This window comes from Aplidium turbinatum, chromosome 1 (genome assembly GCF_918807975.1).
Source record: "Aplidium turbinatum chromosome 1, kaAplTurb1.1, whole genome shotgun sequence".
NCBI classification, from domain to species: Eukaryota; Metazoa; Chordata; class Ascidiacea; order Aplousobranchia; family Polyclinidae; genus Aplidium; species Aplidium turbinatum.
In genome coordinates this window covers 18,831,575-18,858,053 of record NC_137472.1, presented here as the reverse complement: position 1 = coordinate 18,858,053, position 26,479 = coordinate 18,831,575, and the positions used below count along the sequence as shown (strand labels likewise).

Here is a 26,479-nt window from a genome sequence, read left to right as displayed (position 1 = left end):
TAAAAGTGTATCACTGTCACAGTCGGACAAAGTCAAAGAAGTTGAAATTGAGTTGGCTGTGGCAATGGCCTACCACAGTGCGATTTCAAGTATTGATCATTTAAGCGAAATCATGAGCAAAAATGGCCAAGGAAGTCATTTACAACATTTAAAACTGCATAGAACCAAATGCAGCAAGCTTCTTACTTAAGTCATATCCCCAGGTTTGTTGAAAGAAATTAGAGAAGCTTCTGGAATTTTTTTTCCATTTTAGTAGATGAGGCAACCGATATTGCAAGCAAAAAGCATGTATGTGTTGTCATACGATACTTCAGTGACACTCGTTCAACAATAGTTACTGAATTTGCTGGGCTTGTGGAGATTGTTGGTGCCTCAGGTCAGGACTTATTCAATGCTGTAGACAGCATTTTATCAAGCTTAAAATTATCTTGGTCCAATTGTATCAGTTTTGCGCCTCTGCAATGGTTGGTGAACACAATTCACTTTGGTCACGGCTAAAGAAAGAATCTCCATTTTGCCAATTAAATCGCTGCATATGACATTCCCTACTCCCTAGCTCAGTGGTTCCCAACCTTTTTGTCTTGGTGACCCCCTTTAAAAAATTTCGTACATACCGCGACCCCCACTTATATTCTTTCCTAAATGCAAGTATACTGTTAACAAATAATACAACAAAAGGCAGCACTAAAAATGTTTTTCTTGCATTTATTGACAAATCAATGCATAGGACGCCTGAATTACAGCCACATTTGCCTTATGAAAGTTCCCAGTAGCGTCAAGCCGTTGCCACTTGAGATCAGCTTAATGGCGTTTAAAGAATGATGCATCCTTTTTAGCATGTTGAGGGTGTTTGGTTTCTAAATGGCGTTTCAATTTTGATGGTTTCAATGATTCTGCGCTAAGAACAACGTTGCAGAGAACACACTGTAGCTTCTCAACACCATTGGTCAATAAAGAAGTAAAGCCAAGGTTAATGTACTCTTCAACGTATTTTCGTTTTTTCTCCATGGAACGATGCTTCCTTTAACTATTTTTTAGCAATCTCGAGTATTGACTGATCTCTGTTGTCTAATACACAAGGCTACTTCGTTAATAAAGTTTCAATTTATGCTTTTACAGCGAATAGTCCTACACAGTATGCGTCCACTGTGATATAATAAACGTGACTGTAAGACCTACAGTCACGCTTATTACATCACAGTGGACGCATACTGACGCAATAATGTTGTGCTACAAGCAATCCAAATGAAATGGCTAGCGGACCTCGTCCTACTTACATTCACTTTTGCTGTTGCATGAGCAACAGCTTTGCGACCCCCTATAAAATGCTCTGCGACCCTCTTGGGGGTCGCGACCCCCAGGTTGGGAACCACTGCCCTAGCTTTATGCTCACAAAAAGCATTTGACAAGCTACCATCAAATCTCAGCTATAAGCCTATACGTCAAAAGAAGTTCCGAAGTGGTTCAGCAAAAGCACCGTTCGAAGAGAAGCATTTAAAGAACTGTTTAAACTTTAAAGTGATGGATGCTAACAATGAGCGGTGAGCGCATAGGTACTCCATTTCCATTCCAAAAATTATCAAATACAAGGTGGCTGGTAAGAGGAAAAATCATCTATAATATGTTGTTAAGTTGGGATGAATTAAAAGCTGTTGCAATACAATCTATACTTACTATACTGTTGCAATACAATCAGCTGATGCTTCATGCTGGTACAAGTGCAGGAAAATATTAACAATGCTGTCAGACGATGTGAATCGTCTTTTTTTTCAATTTTATGGCCCCAATAGTGTCTGAATTTGAAAGTGTTAATGCACTATTTTAATCAACAAATGTAGATGCAAATGAACTTGTATCTGAGCTAACGTTACACTACAAGAGTATCCGAGGTAGAATTTTAGATTTCTCCAGCACCCCATTGGCGCAAAATAAAATTGACTATGCATATAGTGTTACATTTAGTGAAGAACTGAAATAATTTGTCAATAAACGTAAAATGCAAGAAGCACATGAAAAAGCTAATGACATTCAAATTCGTTGTGGTGAGATGTTGAAGGAAGCTTTCAAGCAGATAGACACAAGACTCCTTGCTTGTTTTGCTGTTTTTAAAGGTCTCAGGATTTTGTCAGGGCTTAATGCACTAAGTCAAACAGAAAGAGTACCTTTCCAAATGTTACTCTTACTCCATATTTATGACAAATCACTGGTGGAGAGCCAGTACAGGAAAATCCTGATGGAAGGGTGCCAGAAAATGCTGTTGAATTTTGGAAAGGAATTTTAAATTATACAAGTTCCTCAGGAGAACATAGTTTCAATGAACTTGCACGATATGCACTGTCGTGCCTTACTACTCCAGTCAGCAGTGCAGTGGTGGAAAGGGTCTTTTCTTTGGTAGCAATTGTGAAAAATAAGAGTAGAAATTTGATTGGTAATGAGACGTATTGAATGCGATAATAAGAATCCGTACACAATTGTTATTTCAAAATATGTGTTGTGTTAGCTTTAAGGTTACCCCAGAAATGTTGAAACTCTTTACAACAGACAATATGTATGCTGAAGGTAAAAGTGATGCATTTGTAGATATTTTTGACATTTAGATGATCTTAATTTATCATTGTAACTTTGTGATTAAGACTTGGCTACATTTCGTAATTAAGGCTTGGCTATATTTTGGAAGTAGTTTAGCTATTTTCTTAGTTGGCCACCTGGTAACCCTGAGCTACTCTACTGTAAAGATGTGCTCTAGCTTGCTGCATGGCTAGTTCGACACCTGGCATGACTTTTGGCCATAAAAGGTTTGTGCTAACTATGTTTGTTTATTTTGCAGCACTTGACCTTAATGTTTAAAAATCAGATTTTCAACACTCAGACTTACAAGCATTAACAGTTGGATAATTAAACTAATTTTTTAACTAATTAAGATAATTTTTTAGCTCAGCTATTTGTAGTATTTGAGTGGGTTGGGCCTTCTTGATCATAACTTGGGATCATTTGTTTTGGCACTCACATGTGCTATTGTCGGCTACCCACAAGGTACTTTTCCCTTTTTTATTTGTATGGCAACTGTCTGCATTTTTAGTATTATTTGTTAGTGCTTTATTCATTAAAATCCTTTACGAAATCGGAGTGTCTAGGAAGCTGACTTTGTTCAGCCCCTATCTCTTTGGAGATGCCTCAACGCGGTGTAGAGGTGAACCCAGGCTGAAAACTAGGCTCACTCCTAGAAACTCCTGGGGCTAATAGACACACGTAAAACTCTCCAACGGCAATTTTTTGGCGGAAGAGGGCAGTGTCTGACGGGCAGGCATCCTGTAAGGAGGGCATCGATGAACAGAGCACCCGACAGCCTGTTGCAACCAGTTCCCCTGAAGCTACACGTTTCAATATAATTGAACCACAGTGCAGGGCTGCCATCTGGTATATTTATATACCAAATTTCACAAATCTGGTATATTTTTTTATGTTTGGTAGTTCAAATTTTCGTTTGGTATATTGGTATATATTTGGTATATTTTGTAGCATTTGGTAGGTGATTTTATGAGTTTGGTATATTTTATAATTTTGTGTCCATTGACTAGTATTTTGTTTCGATGCACAAATTTGGAGTGTGTTAACCAATAAAAACTTGTTTCTTCTTTAAAAAAGTTAAATTGTTGAAACACTAAAATGGATGTACCATTTGAGATTTAGCCTAATAACCATCAATCATCAACAGCAATCGCTAATCAGCATTTCGCCAATCGTTTTGCTGACACACAATTTCGCTAAATTTCGGAGACTGCACCAATTATTTTAAGGAAATGAAATATTAAACAACTAAGTCTAAGGAAACTTGATAAAAAAGTCGTGTATGTTGTTGTGTAAACTACTGATGCACAATAGGTTACTGGTTCTACCTTTAAACCTGTCTGTAACTGTGATAGCCTATAGTTATATGTAACTAGTAGTGAAATCCATCATGCCTAAATGGAAAAATAATTATGATTCCGGTCGAAAATTTAAACCTGTTTGGGAGAAAGAATTCCCTTGGATCAAAAAAATCCTACTACCATCCAAGAAGGTGCATACTGCAAAATTTGTCAAAAATATACTGCTCCTTGAAAAACTGCTATCAGTCAACATGCTCAAACTAAGGAACCACAACTAAAAAGCATCTGCTCAATCACACTCATCTAAACTTGTAAATGTTTTCCAGCCTAAAATCGCCGATTCAGTTCGCAAAGCAGAGTTAAAGCTTGCAACCTGTATTTGATGCTACACCAGCATGCTTGCGGAGGATCACATTGGTGAAGTAATCAAACGGAATGGGTGTGGGAGCAATATGGTGCAATTAATCTGCAATCTGCATTGCACAAAATGCTCTCAATTGATTGATTCTGTTATAGCCCCATGCCTAAAAGATGCATTAAAAAAAGATTTACAAGGAAAGAAATACTCAATTCTCCGGGATGAGTCTACAAACCAATCATCAGCCAAGCATTTGTGTGTATGCATTCGGTATTAGTGAGACGAATATTGAGTCTGCTCATCTCAGTCTCATACCGGTTGTAAGCAGTAAGCACAACTGATGAATGTTTGTTTGCTGCTTTGAAACACTGTTTAGCTGAGTTTGATTTGCCTTTGTCAGACTGCATTGGATTTGGCAGTGATGGTGCCTCAAACATGGTTGGGGTACATAATTCTGTTTGGTCAAGAGTGAGATTAGAGTCACCAAATTGTATTTTGTTCAAGTGCATTTGTAATAGTCTAGCACTGTGCGTAGAAAAAGCCTGTGAAGACCTTCCTTCAAATTTGGGATTTTTGATTTGTGGGATACCTGCTTGGTTTAGCCGAAGTTCATTAAGGAGAGAACAATACAAAAAAATATTTGACAATATGGCAACTTCAACTAAAAACTGTGAGAGAAAGATGTCAAATGTTTTTGTTAGACCTTATCACCCAAGCTGAACAAAGATTGCCTGCACACAAAGAGATTTTTGCCAGTCTTGGTTTTCAAAAACTATCCAAAGTTTTGTCTCGTGTCAGAAGAGCAAATTCCGCAGTGGACATGGAGCTGGCCAAGAGTGTGTGCGTAGCCCTTGCGTAGTCACGACCACCTTAAACAACCATACAAGCGAACTTAAACAACCATACAAGCTCTGTCTCAATTTGGATATGGACCAAACAAAGCCCAATGGCGGGTAACGGGGGCAGGCTTGACAACGATTCATTAAAATAGAATTGCGTTGATATAGGTGTCAACATCATTTTTAAACACTTGAGGTAATTATTTGGTGAACTAACTCTAGTTCATTGGCTGAACTCTTGTGAATAGTAAGTTTAATTGGCTTGTCTTTTGTATATTGAAAGTTTAATTTGTCGCCTTTGCTACTGTTGCCTAACTCTGGTTCATTGGCTGAACCGTTTTGGTGTAGTTAGTTCCAATAGTTTAGTGTTTGATTGTTTTTGTATATTGACTTGTGATTAAGTTACTTTGGTAAACACAGTTGGTGCTTGTAGACTTATTCTCGTGCATTGATTGCACTTTAATGTTGAAGTTAATTGCCTCATAGTTGAGTACATTTGGTTTGTTTTGTTAAAGTGGTTGTGATAACTTGGCATCTGTCCTTAAGCAAATGTTCGTTAATTTGGGTATTGCAATTATGCCAACTCAAAAAAGTATAGGGACAAAATGTAGCACGTGAAGAGGGCTACCATACAGAAAGGCTGCACAGCTCAAAAAAGACACGACAGTTTCATTTGGGTCTTCTCACTAGAAGAGAAACAGATGTCTTGGGTGCCTTAGCTGATGGGATCGGTCTGGATCAAATAAAAAGTGAGTACGATAAAGCATACCAGTCACGTATTTGTGCATGTTCGCAATACATGCTGGCAATTCCTGTCAAGCAGGAATACTTGGTTGAACTGGATGAAGCACGCTGGCGATGGGATGAGGTTCAGAAACGCAAGGAAAAGATGGACACTCACCTTTCTGGACGAACTAGTCCAAAGATGCTTCGCTCGTCATCAAGCAACGCCCAAGCCTTCTGCCAGTCTATACCTCTTGTAGCACCGGCTACCCTTGTCAAGCTTTAGAACATGGAGCAACATGTGCTAGACAGGACCTACGCCAGAGAGGTATTCATATATCAAGGGAGGCTGCACGTACCTATGATAAGCAAATAGAGCAGGAGAGGTCAGTGGGTTGTCCCCTTCATTCAAATCTAGAATGTGCCAGTTGTGCCCCACTCAGCCACTGCCCCTTCTCAGTCCAGCAATCACTTTCGAAATAGCAAACAGGATGAGACAGGTAGTCATCATGTGACATATAAGGTAGGCTCTTCAGAGCAGTTGTTTAATGGGACCAGAGTAGAGGTTGGTAGGCCTAGTCGTTTGACCTCTCCCCGACTATGCTGGGGAATGTGCTCCGGTTGACCCTGTCCACTTTAGTCCACCCACCTTCAACTCGGTTCCTCCTGTTAATATGAGATCAGCTCAGGACAAAAATTGAATATTTGTTTCGCAAGATAGGAATCCAGCATCGCAGCCTGACATCAACGGACTTGTTGATGCACTATACACCACGTCTACCTCCATCAATAGAAATCAAAGTATTTCAAAGCCTACACCATTCGGGGGGAGGTTGTTGATGCAGCGACAAAATAGGATAAGTTGATTTCTTCCTGTGTGAAGCAAAAGAGAGCATTGCGGACAGCATTCTTAGCTCTTGCCAGATTTAGGTTACTTGGAAGCAAGGAAAATTTTGAAAAGCTTGTATGGTCAGATACACAGCATTGCAAGTGCCTACTCTAAAAAGTTAACAAAGGGGCCTCCAATCAAACCAAATGATGCAGAGAGCATCGTCAAGCTAGCTCGGGCATGTGTGGCTGTGAGATTGCTTGCAGCGAGTATCCTAATTCAGGTTTGTACACACAGCAAGCCATTAGTGCCATATTTGGTCAAGTCCCTGTCTTCATGCAAGACAAGCTTGTGTCCTCTGTTTGCCATCAATTGAAAGGAGGACAAGCCGTGACCTTTTCTCAGCTCTCTCTGTTTGTTCAGAGGAAACACTCCGGAGCCCAGGTAGACAAAAGTCCTCTTGGACAGCTGGTTGGAAGAAGAAAGGAAAAAGCATCATGTGCTGTGGCAGACAACCATGTAGAGTGTCAACATTCGTAAACCAAGCCATTGCAGCGCAGAATGCATTGCAGAAGCTGGTCCATCGAGAGAGGTCAGAAATTCCACTAGGTGTTTGGCTTACAAAGATTCACATCAAGTTTGGAATTGACAAGCAATCAAAGGCAAGTCCTGACCTGAAAGGTGGAAGCTAATGTGGTCAAGCAAGCATTGCCTCAATTGCCTGGGAAATGATTTTGTCCAAAGCTGTGCTTCATCCAGAACATGCCGAATTTGTGGACAGAAACACCACACCCTACATCAACCCGGTCAAGATGGTCAATGGTCATAGGAATGATTCCAACCCGAGCTTGAATGGCAAGAGTCCTCATGGGGCTGGTGTAGTGCCCAAGGCAGCACCAGAAAAGAAAACGTGCAGTATCACCACTTTATAGCACTCTAGACACGGTGAGGTCAGATTAAAGGTTGTCCCAGTGACTGTGTGGGGATCTGACTCTCACAAATCCGTGAACACACATGCCTTTCTAGATGAAGGATCAAACTCAACCTTGTGCACCATGGGTTTCATGGAGAAGCTTGGAATCAATGGCAAGATAGTTGAGTATTCTCTTTCAACTATCAATGGGACAATTCAGCCAGAAGGCTTCAAACTAGAATTGTCAGCACGAGGCGTTACAGAACAAAAGGTCATACCCTTAGCTGATGTGTTGGCGGTGCCAAGCTTGCCCGATCTAGAAAGCAGCATCCCCTCCAAAAGTGTTGCAGAGTGTTATGCCAACATTGGACTTTCCTACATTGGACCAAAGGAAAATCGACATTCTAATTGGAGCAGATGTCCAAGTAGCTCACCTTGCTACAGAACTCAGTCAAGGAAGCAATAATGGGCTAGTAGCATGTCAATCAGGCTTAGGTTGGGCGTTAGTTGGTCCACTGGTGTTGAAAATCCAGATGCTATGTGTTAGAAACTCGACTCCCTTTCTTAAATGGTTTAAATTGTTTCACGCTCGGTTGATCTTCGAGCACATGATATTTGCATTTTGTTGGTCGCTCTGTCTTTTTGCTTCGTCTACTGTGGAGGTAAGAGCTGCCATTTTTATTAGTCAATCTGGGTAATGCGCAGCGCAGGAGAAACACCGATAATGCGCAGCGGTGCGCTTTATAAGAAACAACTTGATTTTCTTTTCATACGTCACCCATTTTCTCTTCGTTTTCACTTTGAAAATCGGACTTCTAATTTCGCTGCTGCAAAGAGGAGAGCGCTTGTATTGAAACGGCTCCAACGTGTACCGGTCATGCACACACAAGCCTTTATTCAAACTAAAAGATGATAGAGAAGTAATTTTGTTTCTTTAAGAAAATGGAAAAATACGCATTTGGCCACAACAAGTCACGCGTTAAATGCGTGGTAACCACGTGATGCTTTGAAATTCGGGGCCAGACAGCGATACAAAATGGCGGCTCGATCTGTTGTGTTTGTATATTCCCAGATAGCAAATGAGTCATTTTTTATGTTGCTTCAACGTTTACTGACGTTGAATCAATGTAAAAAACGAGTGATTTGCTGTCTGGTGCAGTGGAGGAGGGAGACAGTTCATTACTGCCATCGCAAGGTGTTGTAGACTTAGGTACCAGTGAACCATTTCATTCCAAAACCATAGGCCTAACTGAGTTTGAAACCCCATTTAGTCGTCACCAATCTGACCTTTTGATTCTGGATGAAACTCCCAAGCAGGAGATGCCTGAGGTTGATGACAATAAACCGTTTTTTGGACTTATGTCACCTCGCCCTCCTCCAGGCTTTATTCTAGGGCAATCTTTTGTGCCTACGCTGCCTAGCCAGCATTATGCTATGGCAGCCCAGCCCTACCCAAAATGGCCCGTTTCGGTGAGTCCGATCGCTATTCGGTGATTTTTTCAATTTTTTTTTTAATTATCAGGTACCGTAGCCTAATTATCATTGCCGTTTTAGGGTTAGGGGTTAGAGGTTAGGAACTCACCGAATCGGACTCACCAAATAGTAGCAGACCCGTCCCTACCAGCAACCCCAAGCATCGCTATCCCAGCTTACGCCACCAATGCATGCACCTCGAGCATCGCTACCTCACTCGCAGCATGCATATCCAATACATTTGCATCAAGCACCTCCATACCAGCATGCACCACCAATGCATTTACCAAAACTCACGTTAAAATTTTTTAATGGAGATATCTCCTTTTATAGTTCTTTCACGCAGGAGTTTTTACATTTGCAGAGCCCTACTGTCCAAATGACCATCACCGATTGATGTACCTTCAAATGTATTTGGAAGGGAATGCATTTAACCTAATACAGAGTTATTCATCTTATATGGACAAGAGTGATGGTTATCGTAAGGCTTGGAGCCTTTTAAATGGTAAGTATGGTAGTAACATGCGTTTAATGCAAAGGGCCAAAGATGAACTTACCAGGGGCCCTTCCATCCGTGAGAGTAATTCAGAACAATTAAGCCAGCTTGCCATTAAAATGAATAACTGTAGTGTAGGTGCTTATTTGAAAGTAAAGGCATTTTAACTGAGCTCAATGGCTCTGAATTATTGCATAAAATTTTAACTCGACTGCCATTAAAGGTTCGAGAGCATTTTCAATTCTGTCTCACGCTAGAGAAAAGGCTAACATGAGACCATGTTTCTCTAACCTAATCGATATTGTGCAAGATGCAGCCTCATATGCCCAAACAGAATGGGCACAGCAAATCTTCGATCTTAAGGAAAAGAGGAATGACTCAGACGTTCAAACCAGAGATGGCAAAGATCGGCATTACAGGTTTAAGACTTTAGCTGTATATAAATGAAAATGTTTAGGTAAGCAACCCGTCTATATTGTGTAAATTTTGCAGTAGATCACATCAGCTGCGGGTTTGTGCTTCCTTTCTGGAGGAAACAGCAGAGCACCGTCATAGATTTGTAAAAGAAAACAAACTCTGTTTCAATTGCTTAAAACCTGGTCATACCGTAGCTGACTGTACATTCAAATAGTCATGCAAAATTTGTGATAAAAGGCATAATTCCTTACTCCATTTAAGACCTAAGCAAGGCGACTTGTCAAAAAAGGAAGTTGTAGCCATGACACGTAAAAACTCAGGTTGCAAGAGTGCTGCCATGCATGATATTGTCCCCGTAAAAGTGTGGGAAGAAGGCTCAAAATCATTCGTTACCACATATGCTATGCTGGACACAGGCTCAACATGCCTGTGTACCGAGTGTGTAGCACAAGCCTGGTTCGTAAATTAAAATTGCATCCGAAAAGGGATGAGATTAAGATCCAGTGTATAAACGGTGTGAGTAGGTGCAGTGTGAGTGTTGAGAATTTGTGTGTCCAAGGTGTGAGTGAAAAGCAGTCATTCAATATTCCTTTGTGTCGAGTGTTGGATGAATTACCTCATTTGGAGGAAAACATGCCCAATGCAAATTCTTTGAAGGACTATCCTCATTTGGCAGATATAAAATGTTCTGCAGCTGAAATCTAAGCATGTAACGTTGTTGCTTGGGGCTAATGCCCATGAAGTATTTTGTATGTTTGAGCAAAGGTGTGGCCAGTTTGGGCAACCATTTGCATTGCAAACTGCTTTAGGCTGGACAGTTTTTGGTTCTGATTATGAGTCGGATGCAAGGGTAAGTGATGTTTGCTCAACCTGCTTATTTGTTAAAGCTTCACCTGCTGAGGACACATGTGAACAATTAATTAATGAGCTAAATCGGGATTTTCAGGATTTGGATGAACCACAGATAGCCGCACCCTCTATTAATGATAAGATGACTCTTAAGGTAATGGATGAGACCATCCGGAAATGAGTAGGTCACTACGAGATGGAGCTGCCATGAAAGGAGTGTGTGACACTGCCCAACAGTCGATCTGTGGCAGAGAAGCGTCTTGTGGGACTAAAAGCAGATCGAGCGTCGTCGGTGTTGGACCTGAGTCTGCATGACTTACCGGCGGAGCAGGCCTTGGGTGTCCATTGAAACATCTCGTCGGATTGTTTTTCAGTAAAAGTAAACATTGAACAAAAACACTTTACTAGAAGAGGTCTGCTGTCTATGGTTAGTCAATAGTCATGTGTATGATGTCCTGGGATATGTGCAGCCCTTTATCCTGCCAGCTTGTAAGCTTTTGCAGGAAGCGTGTCAGAGCGGAACGGCATGGGATGATCCACTCGACGAGTCGCTAAGACAGACGTGGGAGGCTTGACTGAATGGACTTCCTCATCTTGGTGGTATTTCCATTAATCGATGCCTCAAAGTCAGGAGCAGGTAGTCACTAATCAGCCATGTTGGATTGCACGTATTTAGTGATGTCAGCTTCATTGGCTACGGTGTCGCATTGCTACATTCGCGTTGTATATGCCAACGATCACATTGACAACATGTTTTGTATGGAAAAGTCACGTGTCGCCCCTCTCAAGCCGGTACCCATCCTGCGCCTAGAATTAACCGCCGCCACCATCGCCGTAAAGTTGTGTTTGTTCATTTGTCACGAAATGGACTTCAATTTTGATAGCGTAGTTTTGTGGACAGACGCGATGATTGTACTTCAGTACATTAATAATGTTTCTACCCGCTTTCAAGCCTGGCTGCAACAGATACATTCGCAAACCGTACCTCGTCAGTGGCGCCATGTTTCTACTGGGGAAAATCCTGACGTCGCGTCGCTTAATGCCTGACAAAGCAAATGTTGCTGACTTGTGGTTTAAAGGGCCACGGTTTTTCCTTATGCCAGAGTATAATTGGCCAGAACAACTGAACTGTATTCAACTTTCCCCCAGTGACCCGAAATTGAAGAAGACAACGGTCAGTTGAAGACAATAAAGCTTTAGCGATAATGAAAGGTTCTGTGCTCAAGATGGATGGATGCTAAGAGATTGTCTTGCCTTGGAAAGACGGTCGAGTTAAACTGCCATAGAATAGATCACTTGCTGAAAGAAGGCTTGGCCAGCTATGACAAAGATTTCTAAAAAATAACGATGTGTTTGAGCATTACAAAAGAAAGATTTAGGAATAAGAGGAGAATGGTCACGCCCGTCCAGGCGTCCAGTACCCAGTGATTTACTTCAAGAATAGTATTGATTTGGAAACGAATGAATGATGGAAATGCGGGACGCTTATATATTGAAAAGCCTTGCAGTGACTTTTTGATTGAAATGGCACAAACCTACCCTGACATTTCGAAGATGGCCTTGAAAGTACTAATTCCATTCCCAACAACATATGAGTGTAAATCTGCTTTTTCAGCACTACTTGCCATCAAGCTAAAAGCTCAAAACCGGTTGAATATGATTCACAATATTAGGGTTGCATTGTCCAAAACGAAACCAAACATAGCCAAGTTGAAAGCAGCAAAGAAGCAGGTACAGTGATACACTCGTCACATTGATACAATAAAAACTAACATGCTGTTTTGTGTTTACTTGTGTTGATTTTTAAGGGACCGTTAGCCATTTAAACAGTTGAAAGGAGACTGTTGAGTAATTTTTTTTTTTAAGTTTGAGAACCACTGATGTAGACTGAGCACTATTGAAACAGGATATTCGATTTTTTCGAGCGTCATCCCCATGTAAAAGTATCTTTTCAGATTTGCTTTAAAAAAACTGTTTAAAATTATTCATGATTGCAAACCAAAAATATTTGAAATACATATTTAAAGATTTACTAGTCAGAAGTGCATCAACTGAAATGAAACACTACTACTAGTAGTACTATAAACCTACGATACAAAGTAGGCCTACTCTCCAAACCAACAGCAAAAATACCTCTAACATTGTTTTATTTTAGGGTAAGGTATTGATTTGGAAACGAATGAATGATGGAAATGCGGGACGCTTATTTATTGAAAAGCCTTGCAGTAACTTTTCGATTGAAATGGCACAAACCTACGGTATTCAGCGTTAAGTATCATATTCAGCGTTAAGATAAACTACGGAAGGTATAACTTCATATTTCCCAGGCTATCCAAATCTTCCTACAATATCACTTTGTTTGTGTTACAATCACTGTTCGCACCCTTATTACATCATTGTTTTCTAGATTCAAAATCGGAAGTCGATGTCTAAGCAAGTTAAAGTCATAGCAAGGAAAAAAATTATTTCCTTTGTTTCAAGAATTTAAAGAGAATGTCTCCACTGATTGATAACCCCTGTTGATAATTTGTGCCATAAACAGCGTTTTTTAGGAAACTGACCTCAACTGACTGAGTTGTTTTGTAGCTAAACCAGCTACGTAATGCCCAAGGTGTGTTGTTATTTGTGAACGCCGCTTCGTTTAGTCGTTTATTTGTGCGTCAGCAAAATCTTACATTTTGTGGACTCTGTGTTTCTTGACGTTGAATCAACGTAGTTAGAAGTTTGCGCCGGCAAAGGCAGCTTGTACCTTTTTGAATATGACGCTATCATTCGATTCATTTCTCTTCTCTTTTCACACTATAAATGACTTCTGTTCTTGGCGAAATTCATAATTTTAATGTTACATTAGTTAACTACAGTACATGAGCGTACCAGTTCTGTCAAGAATCGATTTAGTAGTTTTAAGGATCGCCCCACAAAATTTCGGTGAGTATATGTTGCTATTTCATTATTGTTTTTTAATTATTGATCAACAGAGCACATCTTCGAGAAAATATTTAATAATTCGGTTCTTCTGACGTAACATCAATCTGTGGATTTGTTTGCCGTTTTGTAGATTGCTTTGATTTTTATTGATCATAGATTCTTTTAATTTGAACGTGCTTATAATGTAATTCTAAGCGCAATTATTTCATGTTAGTAGCCAAGGTCTTACAGAAAGACCGTGAGCAACAAATTGTTTTTACGAGTCATCCTTTGTTACCGATACCTGAACAATGAGCTGGACGGAGGAAGAAATGGTCATGGCCTTGAACGATGTTCTTGCAGGAGACCGAAGTATTCGCGGAGCGGCAGAGGCATATGGTATTCCTGAGAGCACAATTCGACTATGCAAAAATAGATTGCAGGACTTTCCTAAGCTTGAAAAAGGAAGGCGGCCCGAGCTGAGTTCGAAAATAGAGAAAAGTTTGGCAGATTGTCTTGCAGTTTTGTGTGAAAACGGCTATAGTCCACGTCAAAGCGACTTGCTTGACGTTGTTCAGGAATATGTTCAGAGAAACAACCTTAAAACTTGTTTTTCCAATGGCAGACCAGGAAGAGATTGGCTTATGAACTTTTTAAAACGTAACAAACTCTCGATGAAAAAGGCTAATCTGATTAGCCAAGCCTGAAAATCTGCTACTGCAAATCCATTTGTAATTTTTGACTTTTATCAACTGCTTTCAAAAGTTGTTGAAGAAAAGAGTTTGATTGCAGACAAGATCTGGAACTGCGATGAAACTTCTTTTCCCCATGACCCAAGTCGATGCAGTGTTGTTGGCCCAAAAGGAAAAACTGCCTACCGCATCACTAAGGGCGCAGGTCAACAAAACACGACAGTGCTAGCCTGTTGCAACGCAGCTGGGAAAGCACTGCCGCCTAGGGTGCATCATCTGCCCCTCATTTTTTTGTTTGGTTTTCTGCAGTGGATTAAAAGTTCCTTTTTATGATTGTTGAAGATGTGCAACTTTTCAGAAGAATTCATTAACGTCTAGGGGTACCACAATTGGATTAAATTATGTCATTTTTTGTTATTTTGGGGTTATTCCATGGCTACTGGTACAGTTGTGGAACCATATGTCGTAGATTTTTATGAAATTTCATATGTAGAATCTCCGTGAAATTCTAAGAAAAGTGATACCAATTTTACCAAAATCGGCCCAGTACTTTTTGAGATATCGGCAATTGAAAATTGGCCCTTTTCGTGATCGCTCACGCGTAAAAATTAACTGCAAATTTTATTTGACCTATTATGAAGGTGTTTCAAATGGTAACTTGAAAATTCCAATGCATATGAGTTATCCAAAGTAAGGAAATTCTGAAAAGATATATTGTTTGTTTGTTTTTATATCACTACAGGCCACCAAGTGGCTAGTTTCACACATGACCATTAGTGATCAGTCATGCATGACGAAACTTTGATCGCTTATAGCAAAAAACGCTCTACTTTGATTTTTCTGCAACTTGGCTTAAATGAAAGGTAATTTTCTTGGCTTTCTTGTTTCCAAATATGAAGTGGGATATTTGAGTAGAAATGAGGTAGTTTGCTGTAGTAAGTGCACCATGTATTTTTTAAAGTGAAGGAAGGATGGGTAGGGTAGCACAGTTTAAACAACTGACTGAGGGGAGACGTTAAAACCAATTCCGTGACCGGTTACAATGTCTTATACAACGGTTACAACGTTAAATTGGGATTCTCATGAATTAGACAAACACAAACTGAATGGGTTCCGGAAGCTCCTACCAAAACGCACAATTTTGGCCTTAATGTGCAAAATTTTGACAAACTAATCTTCATATCTGGTTGTCTCTTTTTAAACTGCTGATACAACTCATTTAGTGTCACCAAAACCAATCTTCCACCTCAACCACGTCAACAAAGGGCTTTCCCTCAAGAGATTATTGATTCTGTGTTGAAGTTCTATGAAGATGATGAATTTAGTAGGTTACTTCCAGGTCACAAGGATAAAGTGTCTGTGGGCAAAAAATGCTATCAACAAAAAAGATTGGTTTTGGTGACACTAAATGAGTTGTATCAGGAGTTTAAAAAGAGACAACCAGATATGAAGATTGGTTTGTCAAAATTTTGCACATTAAGGCCAAAATTGTGCGTTTTGGCAGGAGCTTCCGGAACCCATTCAGTTTGTGTTTGTCTAATTCATGAGAATCCAAAGTTACTGAAAGAGGCGGGAAACTTGACAGAATCTTACAAAAATTGCTTTCTTTAATGGTCTGTGATATTACCTCAAGAGAATGCATGTTTTGCAAGTGTAACCAATGTCCATCTTTAGAAGTTTTGAGAAGCCACCTTAACTCGCTGTTTGAGGATCATGATGAAGACATCACTTTTAAACAGTGGACGACAGTTGATAGGGCAGAAATTGTTACGATGATCACAAGTGTTTCAACCTTGATTGAGAAGCTAGTCTAACTTCTTCCACATAGTTATGTGTCCAAAGCACAATCAAATTATTGCAAGTCCAGAAAAGAAAATTTGCAAGAAGGTAAAGTTTTGATTGCAATGGACTTTTCAGAGAATTATTCCTTTCATGTGCAAAATGAAATCTAGGGCTTTCACTGGACACACGCCCAAGCAACTGTGCATTCAGTACTTTGCTATTACAAAAACACCGACTCCAACATGGTTGAACACTAATCCCTTTGCTTTCTACCAGACATAGCCTACAGGTTCATGACGTGCAAATGGTGTAGCCTATTACATTCAAATTGCAAAGTTTAAACGTCTTGTCAAATTTATCTTGTCGTGCTATGGCTGGTACTGGTTTTTAGCACCGTGCCAAGTCAATGCACCAACAAACGACTTGCGCTTTATTGAGGTCTTACACCAATGCAAAGAAGAAGACAGGTAGCGCTCAAGTGTTTCATGCTACACACATGGTACTTGTATGGGGAACTTGCTCCCTTTGTCCTTATCAACACCAAGACACTGCCAGCTGAGAAAGCAGCAATGGCAAGAGAAATACTAAAGAAAAGGAAAAGTTTCAGACAGCCATTAAAAAGATTTGGAGAAGGTTTTGGAAAACCAAGGTTGATTCCAGTGTTGCCAGCCACCAAGTTGGCTGATCTAATCAATCAAGATTCCAGGCTCCTTTTTGCAGCACAAAAGCTTGGCCATTGTACAAGTTTCATGGACGAAGATGTTCTTCAGTGGGACAGCTGTCCTTCATACGCAGCTTGCTGCACAGTTGTAAGGCAGCTGAGAGTAGTGAGACTATCTTTCATCGGCAAAGTCTGAACAGAGATTCCAGACTGTTGAAGGAGAAGGCAGCTATCGGCAGTGTCCGAATTTACAGAAGAAGGAAATGAACAACAATGTTCAATGGATAGGCTACTGCATATTTAGTTGAACAGGAAACTGTGCCTTTTCTAACTGTGTTATTTCAATTCAAAAAATACAGAATTTTGCAAATTTGGCCAAACAATGTGCATCTATTGGTGTTTTGTGACCAAAATAGTGAATGTTAAAGTTTAGATAAAGTTCAGCAATTTTTTTTTTTGCAATAAAATGATTAAAAGGTGTGCAGTTTAGAGAGAAAAAACCTAAAATGAATGATTTAACGCTTTTGGACTAACGGTACATATGTGTACCACAGACATGCCATCTGAAACTAGGCTTTTCGCATTTTTCGCTCGACGTCTATATGTCAAAAATTCATTCGCGCATGTGGTACCCCTAGATCCAAATCATTTTGCATAAAACTTTACAGGTGTGTTTACTTTGACAAAAGGAACACTTCTGACAACTGCAGAACAAAATTTAAACGAAAAAGGGCAGATGATGCACCCTACTGCCGCCCCTAGTAATTTTCCAAGGGAAAAATTTGCAATCAACGTGGAAAGGCACACAAGCACTTCCGGGGACACTGTATAGTGTCAGTGCGAATGGGTGGATGGAAACTGAAATTTTTCTCCAATGGCTAGAGCAATTTGCAAAGTCTGTTACGAAAAGACCCTTGCTGCTGATTATGGACGGTCATCTAAGCCACGTGTCTCTGCAAGTTATCAGAAAAGCTATCGACGAAGATATAACACTGCTGAAATTGCCGCCCCATGCAACTGATGTGCTCCAGCCATTGGATGTGAGCTGTTTCTCTCCATTGAAGAGATAGTGGAACGAGGTTTTATCAGCATGGGCTGAAATGTTGGGGGATGGAAAGTCAATGGGAAAGTCAACCTTTGTCAACAAATTATGTTCCATTTGGTGTGATTGCCTTTCAAACGAAAATGTTGTCAGCGGCTTCGACTCAACAGGTATTTATCCTGTTGACCGATCACGATACCCGCTGGAGAGAATAGACAAGCGGCTACTGAAAAGGTACCAAAATTGGATTGCTGTAAACAAACCTGAAGAAATAATGTGGGAGCTGGCGCTTGCTAAAGCTACTCCAAAAAAGCTTACAAATGCCATGCCATCGCCTATCCCTGCTGAAGCATTGGAAGCGCAGCCAAGCGCTTCGTCTATAACTGGAAAATGCAGCTGTGCTAATTGCATTGAATTAGGTAAATAAATATCGACGTAATACCTATCTCTGTTCAATAAAATAATATTACAACTATTTTTATTAACACCAGAAAATATTAATCACAGGATACCCTTACTTGTAAAATGGAAATGTGCCTAGAAATAATCAATTTTTTTTATAGGTGAAAAACCACCAGGCGACCCTGGTCTGGGCTACGAATGGAGGCCTGCGTGGAGCAGATTCAAAGTTTCATCTTTGCAGACATCAACACCAAAATCAGCACAGACGAGCTTTGAAGAGATTCTTCTGGACAAAATTAAAGGGCCCCAAGATCGAACCCCAAAAAAACGAAGAAAGGTGAACCTAAGGGCACGAGTCATCACCGAAAAAGCATATTCTCAGGAAATTGAGAGGCAGGAAAACCAGGCAAAAAAACCCAGGCGTGTCTGCACTAGTTTATTTGAAGAAGTTGATAAAGAAGCCGAAGTACACAAAAAAGAAGTTGTGGCGGATGCATCTGATGACACCCAAGTCTGCTTAAAGTCATTTTGGCGTTCAATATCTCCTCCAGTCGAAGAGGATGAGATAAAGATGCGTTGGTTTGGATGCGTCTATATATCTGAAAAAAAGCCCATTCTATACATTGGACGGGCACTGCGTCGATTTCTAGCGGAAGAGGACGGTCCTGTTTCGAGTCTAGAGATCGATTGTTGTCTGAAACCACGCAGTGGGGTAAAAGGCGTCTTTGAAAGCATACCCAAGCATTTAGAACGTGACATTGACATTTTCCCGGCTTGCAATGTCATTGCAAAAGCAGAAGTGGATGTTCTTCGTGGTGACAGATGGAAGGTGAAAAACTTCATGGAAATAAACAACACTTTCGCGATCGTGAAATCTCAAGACCGTGACCAAATTTTCGCCAGTTTCCAAAAAGAATTTTCGACCTGATAATGTTGTATTTAATTTTGATGCCAATTAAACCTCATTTGTCATTGTTACTTGGTGTGGTAATTCAGCGTAAATTTTTGGTGAATTAAAAAGCTTATACGGTAGTGCACTCAAAGATTTATAACACTGATAAGTTTCTCTTCCCCGATTTTGCCTGGTGGTACACTGCAAGGGCACGAAGCTATTATAATGCAGGCTAACTGCGCATTCGATTGCGCGGTGCGCTTTAGCGTAACGAGCAGTGCACATTCGTAATTACGCGATTATTGCGCAAGCAATGCCGAAAATTCGCTTGAGAACAAACGAAAGGCGCACTTGACCTACTTCTTAGTACAATTGATCTACAAGTAGCAAGGCACTTAAAAAGTTAAAACTGGCTTGTCTAAGGTGTAATTTGACCAAATGAGAGCAAAGTTTGTTTAAAATGGCTGCGCATTACCCCAATTGACTATAAAAGGTGTGTTTTTTTGCATGAGTATATCTTGGAACAATACTTTGAGATATCAGAGGAGTAAAAATAATTTAAACAAATTATTTTATACTTTTTAAGAAAATTAAATATGGGGTATTTTGGACACATGGAATTTTTGATGCGGGGTAAAATGGATATGTACTTATAGTGCATCTGTAGAAAGCCATAATAGTGTTTACAGTTACTTGTGTCATGAATCATTTGTATATACTGTTTTTCTACCATTCATTTATTGATGTTTATTGCATAAGTTGTTATTTGCGTTTACATGGTCCAGTGATTTTGCCTGTAATTATATATCCGAAGACTTACTGGCGGTGTAATGTGTGTTCAAATATAAACTGGAAATTTGTTGTGTTGTAGGTGTGGTGTATGTATATTATCTGAATGGCCCGTTTCGGTGAGTCCGATCCCTTAATGGGGGATTTTTTCAATTTTTTTTTTAAATTATTGGGTACCGTAGCCTAATTATCATTGCCGCTTTAAGGATAGGGGGTAGGGTTAGGGGTTAGAGGTTAGGAACTCACAGAATCGGACTCACCGAATAGTAGCAGACCCGTATATTATATTATTACATAAGTTAGAGCACTTACTGCAACCATGTATATAAATAAATAAGCATATATCATATTTCAGGTTTTTTAATAAGGAGTTAATAGACAAGACTATTCTGATTTTAAAAATATGCCACAAAACTATAAGAGAAAGACAAAATGCGAATACAATCATGACCAGCTTCAACAGGCAATCAAGAGAGTTCAGGATGGGGAGAGTGTGTACTGTGTGTGCCATATCAAAGAAAACAAGAATTCCCTATGGTATTTATATACATTGTATAGGCGATCATGTGGGCTGTGGATTGTATCCCATCGACCCTTCAAAACCTATGAAGAAGTTGGTTACTGTGGAAAAAGATGGTGGGCAGCAACAGTCCAATGAAACTCTTACACATTTGCATAAAGCGATAACGTCAGTCATCGCACCAATGCACCATCACCAAATTCAGAAATCGTTCTTGCCACTGCAAACAGCAAAAGAAAACGTACACGAGTGCAAGCCAAACATGGAGAGATATTAACAGAAATGAAGAGAGTGATGAGAAATTCAATGCAATGCAAGGAATGTGGAAAGTGGGTACATGCAAGATGTGCTAATGTCAAGAGAGCCGCAACAAGATTGGCGAAGTGTTTTGTTTGTGGGAAATGCAGTAAAGGAAGGAATGAAGTGGAAGGCCATGATGATGAGTTCTGCCATGGCATCGAAACAGTGACAGACTTCTGTTATCTGGGTGATCGGATAAATGGAAGTGGTGGATGTGAAGCAGCGGTGACAACAAGGGCAAGATTGGGCTGGGCAAAGTTCAGGGAATGTGGGGAAATGTTGTATGGCAGAAAATTTTCACTAAGGATGAAAGGAAAAGTATATCGGAGCTGTGTGCGGCCTGCAATGCTATATGGTAGCGAGACATGGGTATTGAGAGAGAGTGAACTGGCAATCCTGAGAAGAACGGAAAGGTCAATGGTGAGAGCAATGTGTGGGGTGAAAACGAGAAGGGAAAAAAGGACTGAAGAATTGTTGGATATGCTAGAGATGAGAGAGACCATAGACCAACTGGCAAGGGCTAATGGAGTAAGATGGTATGGACATGTGATAAGGAAGGAGGAAGGAAGTTTTCTTAGAAAGGCACTAGATCTAAAGGTGGATGGGAAGAGGAAACGCGGTCGTCCAAGAAGAACGTGGAAACAACAAGTGAAGGATGAGTTTAAAAAAGTCGGACTGAAGGAAGAAGATGCAAGGGACAGGGTGAAATGGAGAAAAGGGATTAAGACAATTGCTGCGCGGAAACAATCGGCCACCCCCACTAGTGGGGAACAAACCGACGATGGATTATGATGATGATGATGAAAGCATACAGAGATTGTTTAATGAGCAATAGAAAAGGAAGAAAAAGACAAAGATGCATCAAAAGATTCAATTGCATTTTTTTCTGTTGGTCGTCACTGCTTCGAATTTTTATGTTTATTGTTGGAAGTTTTTACGTAATTTAACGTGGAAAGTAACGGCTCACACATCATTGGCCAATTTTTAAAATATTGCGTGTTTTATTTTTTCTTGCCTTCAATCGCACTGCAGTATATAACCTTGTGAAATTTTACTTTGTATGTTATTCGCTTTGAGGATGCGCATTGTCATGGTGCGCGAAACGTCAGTGAAGCAATAAACCATCTTGTTTGTTGTTAATTTTACTTTCCATTTCATCAGATGAACGTTGCAACTAGTGCTAGAAACGATTATATGACAAGTTAGAGCATCACCCTTATTGTTTACATTTACCACTTTATTGATGAAATGTGTTGTGTTGGGATATGTTGAAGTTTCTCCATGAATTGATATTTTATTTACTTCATTGTTTTCCGCTTTGTTTGACCAATTGCTATGTAGTAGCCGTGCTTTTCATCAGGAATGGGATACCTTGGTTTTGACATTACCTAAACATGCAACAAAATGTCAGAGTACATTATATTATCTGCAGTGAAACATTCAGTATATTTAACGCCATGTGTGAAGGTGGATATGGCAATTAGCCTTTTTACTTTTCTGCCCAAGGCCTAAATCACTAGTCAACTAAACAGTATCTTATAAAAACCACACAAACTGAAAGATTGTATAACAATTAAAAGGTATGCTTTTAATCAAAAAAATTGTGAAAGTTATTTCCCCATAAAAAAATGTATTGAGATACATCTGGTAATTTAACACATGCAGTGACTAATGGTTGATAATACATTTTGTTGCACAACGGTTTGATACTGGATGTGCATTGATGAAAACTAGCCTGATCATACCAGCACAGTAAATGCTTTTTGAAACATTGACAATCAATTTACTCAACAGAGCACCTACTGTTTTGTAACCTTACTTGATAAACTGATAAGCTTGATGTTTCAAACTTAAGTTAAGTTAACTGAAATTGCAATCAGACAGAAAGTAGAAACAGAATAGCCCACAATTTTTCTCCATGAATAAACTCAAAATAACGCACACTTACTTTCAAAATTAATTTCTGCAAAAACCTTGCATTTTCAAAGCTTGCATTAAATGGCATATTATTCCTAAAAGTGATGACTTCTGCCTATCAGCGATACCGGTACAGTACAAGTTCTCCAAGGTGTTTTATGCAAAATTCTTGTTTATCCAAAACTGTACAAAAATAAGCCAAGTTCTAAAATGTGTTCAAGCTAAACCAAATGCACTGTTCCAGTGTTATACACTCTTGATCAAAAATAATAAAAGTTTAATAGCATGTCATACTATGACTTTTTATTCTTTTTGTGTTTGTGATCTTTTTTGTGAATTTCTTTCTTCTGCTTCTTATGCTTTTTAGATTCTTTTTTATGACGTTTTAAAGTTGAAGAATCATATTCTCGTGAGGAAGAACGCTGGTTAGACCTTCGTTTGCAGGGACTTCTTTTTGGACTGTAGTCACGTCTCCTGTACTTTTTATGATAACTTTTTCTGTAAACATTTTGATGGTCTCTGTGTTTAGAACTACGTTGAAGCTCCATTTCAGTATCTGCTCGATAAAATCGTTTGGATGGATGTTTAAATACATGAAGAAAATTGCACTGATTTCCACGTGGACAAGTGCGATTATTGTAGTGCAAGCCACATATTGCATTTTTCCAACTTTTTATTGAAACAAATTGAGCATGGAGACGCTTTCCTCCATAAAATCTTCCATTGAGTACCTCAGCAGTATGCTTTGCCTCTTTTTCATTTTGATATTGAACATAAACATTACCCAACAAGTGATGACTTCTATTGCAACAGACTTTAAATTGCGTCACTTTTCCATAAGACTCTAGCTCAGGCAAAACATCATCAAAGAATTCAATAAATTCGTCAAACAAGTCAGCATCAGAATGTTCGAGGTTCACATCATCTGCATTACCATTTTTGTGTGCCCGGCGCAACATATCAAATGCAAATGTGGTAAACATTCCATGAAGCAAAAGTACATCGCTTGACACAACTTGCTTGTGGTACCTTGAGCAATTATCACCAAATCTGCAAGATCCAACTTTTTCATAAAACTGACAAACTGGTTTTGAAGGGTTGTTACTTTGCGCTGGTACATGGGAAATATCAGACGAATGATGACTGTTAAGATTTTGTTTGGGTCTTTCGACTGTGTCAGGAAGAAATGGATTGTGCCACTCTTTTACTTCAGAATCTAAATCTTCTAATAACTTTGCAATTCCCATGTCTTTGGCCACATTATTGGAATCATGATCCTCTACAGTGAGTTCATTTTCCATATGATCAGGAGCATCATCTACTTCTGAAGACATTGTTATAACACTTTCAGTCACGACATCAGTTTTTCCATTAGCAACTTCTTCATTTTTAGTAATAAGATCTAAATTGATGAGCTTTTCAGATTGATCTGCAGACAGTTTATCACTATTGATGTCTGCAATGGTTGCATTGGAAAATGCAGGGTTATTAATGGGCAAAATCAGTTTTCTGGCATTTCTTAATGCAGCCAGGATATCATAAAAGCTGACACAAGACTGTGCTTCCTCATCAGAAGATGAACTAGATTCGTGATTATCTCCATGAACTGCAGCAGCTGATTTTCTTCTTTTGCAAGAGCGTTTGATTTTTTTGAATAACTTTCTTCTCTCTTTATGCTTTAATTTGCAGCCATGTTCCAACATGGCTGTCCAATCAACTGCTAAATCATGCTTGCCTCGTTTGTATGGTATGACCAACATTTTAAGTGGCATGCAGTACCAAGGTACTTTACATGAATGTTATTAACTGCTATACTGAAACTTAATACCCTAAAAATGTAACACAGCAGACTACTTCAAATAACTGAGTAAATAAAAAAGTTAGTTTTGTCATAAAATGAAATATATAATATATTATAGTTATTATATACTGTACCAGTTTGGGTGCTATAAAAGCGAAAGTATTATTTTTTAAATTTGTTTAATGTCTAAAGATGCAATGGGATCCCTCAAATTGGACTGGTCTTGAGATAAAACTTGAAAATAATGAAGTGATTATAATTCAGCCTATTTACATACAAACATGATTTTAGCATCTAACAACACTAAATTCAACTTACAAGCCATCCATCAATTAAAATCATCAGTGAATAAATTGTTTAATTTTGTTGCGCGGCACAAAACTATGTACAAGCATAGGCGTCGAAATAGGGTGGGCCAGGTGGGCGGCGCCCACCCTGCCATGAAACGAGGGTGGGCAATATATGTTTCGCCCACCCTGTTTTCATGACACTTATGAAGTGTTCATTACAATTATTTCCGTTTTTGTTAACCGCTGAATTATCCAACTAACTGCAGCGCAACTTCTTGTTTTACGCTATGTCTCTCGCTACGTATCCGACAGAACAAAGCAATTCCGCAATAACGCTGCGTTGCAAAAAGGCGTTTGGGCACGATTTGATATCAAGCCAATACGCTGTAAAACCGCTGAACTCATATCTCTCTCTTTCTTTCTTGGAACGTCACACGTTGAAAACCTGTCTAGAGCAGAAAGCCAAGACAATTAGAATCAGCATGACCTAGCTTTTCGTGGTAATCGAAATTGCGCTGACAAGTGTGTCTGTACTTGCAACGCTAAATCAGATGCGCGCATTTACCGCACTCCTCTCTTCTAAATTCTAAAAGGACATGTCGTACATACTACATATCCTCCATTTACATATTAAATATCGTCGCGGTTAGAAACAAAAATCAGCATCTGCAAACCATTTTCGGTACTTACTGCATTGTTGCTACGGCAACTGACACACGCAGGCAATTCCTGGTGAGAGAAAGCCATGTGTGATCTTTTCTCCGAATGGTCTTACTTTCGTTACGTCACAATCAAACCTCAGTTCCGGGTCAGCGTAATGGAATATGAATATGACATCAGGGCTGGGGAGCCGGAGCTGGAGCCTGGAGCGTTGGAGCCAAGCATTTTCTCTGGAGCCGGAGCCTTTTTAAACATTTCATGTGGAGCCGGAGCTGGAGCTACAAAATATTTATCAGCTCCAGCTCCAGTATTGAATACAGACGAAATCGGTTAATAGTATACTGTTTAAACGTATCAATCGTTTATTTGAATCAAAACCTGAAATCCCAAACCAAATTCAATCTGATGTACAGTGCCGGCAAAAAAAATCTTTACATTGAGTCGGCAAAAAAAACTTTAATGTAAAATCTGCAGAAGTTCTTGGCTTACTGTTCCCGCCAAAAGCATTGCGTCATAAAAACGCTTATAGTTACATCATTACCCACTCTCTGGCAACACTTCGCCGTAAAGCCATTGCTCTGCGTGCGTAGTGTTGCTTTCCAGCTTTGTGAATAGTAAGGGGGCTGAAATCGCACAAAATTTTTCGTTTTCTCAAAGTTTCGAGGTCCTGCAAAAAAATTTTCAAAAACTAAAATGGGTTGAAAGAAGAAGCAAATGGAAGAAAAACCTCATGCCTTGACTTTGTGAGAGAAGGGAGATTCTATAATTGCTGTAGCCAGAGATATTGGGGTCTCCAGAGAGGCAATGTATCACCAAAATCTTTGCAATGAGTGAATATTTCACCTTTTTAATTGATAAATTGCCTCTCTTGAGACCCCAATATCTCTGGCTACAGCAATCAAAGAATCTCTCTTCTCTCACAAAGTCAAGGCACGAGGTTTTTCTTCCATTTGCTTCTTCTTTCGACCCATTTTAGATTTTGAAATTTTTTTTGCAAGACCTCGAAACTTTGAGAAAATGAAACATATTGTGCGATTTCACCTCCCTTACTATTCACG

At 39.5% G+C, this 26,479-nt stretch overlaps 2 protein-coding genes across 2 annotated transcripts in view; one reads left to right on the top strand and one right to left on the bottom strand.

Annotated features, from left to right (window-relative positions):
* The window catches only part of LOC145786617 (uncharacterized), a 40,690-nt gene extending 16,295 nt beyond the window's left edge, over window positions 1-24,395 (bottom strand). Inside the window, exons 1-2 of the mRNA XM_082598345.1 lie at window positions 22,702-24,395; window positions 21,987-22,141 (exon numbers count right to left, since the gene is read on the bottom strand). Of these exons, the coding sequence (XP_082454471.1) occupies window positions 22,964-24,373 (1,410 nt within the window). The 5' untranslated portion in view covers window positions 24,374-24,395 and the 3' untranslated portion in view covers window positions 21,987-22,141; window positions 22,702-22,963. The remainder of the gene's footprint in view (window positions 1-21,986; window positions 22,142-22,701) is intronic.
* LOC145786706 (uncharacterized) lies at window positions 11,421-11,813 on the top strand. Its single transcript, XM_082598463.1, has one exon. The coding sequence runs from the start codon at window positions 11,421-11,423 to the stop codon at window positions 11,811-11,813; it is 393 nt and encodes a 130-aa protein (XP_082454589.1).
* Window positions 24,396-26,479: the final 2,084 nt, after the last annotated feature.

Bases quoted from the DNA above. Each gene is read 5' to 3' on its own strand.
- LOC145786706 (XM_082598463.1), top strand. From the start codon at position 11,421: ATGTTGGATTGCACGTATTTAGTGATGTCAGCTTCATTGGCTACGGTG.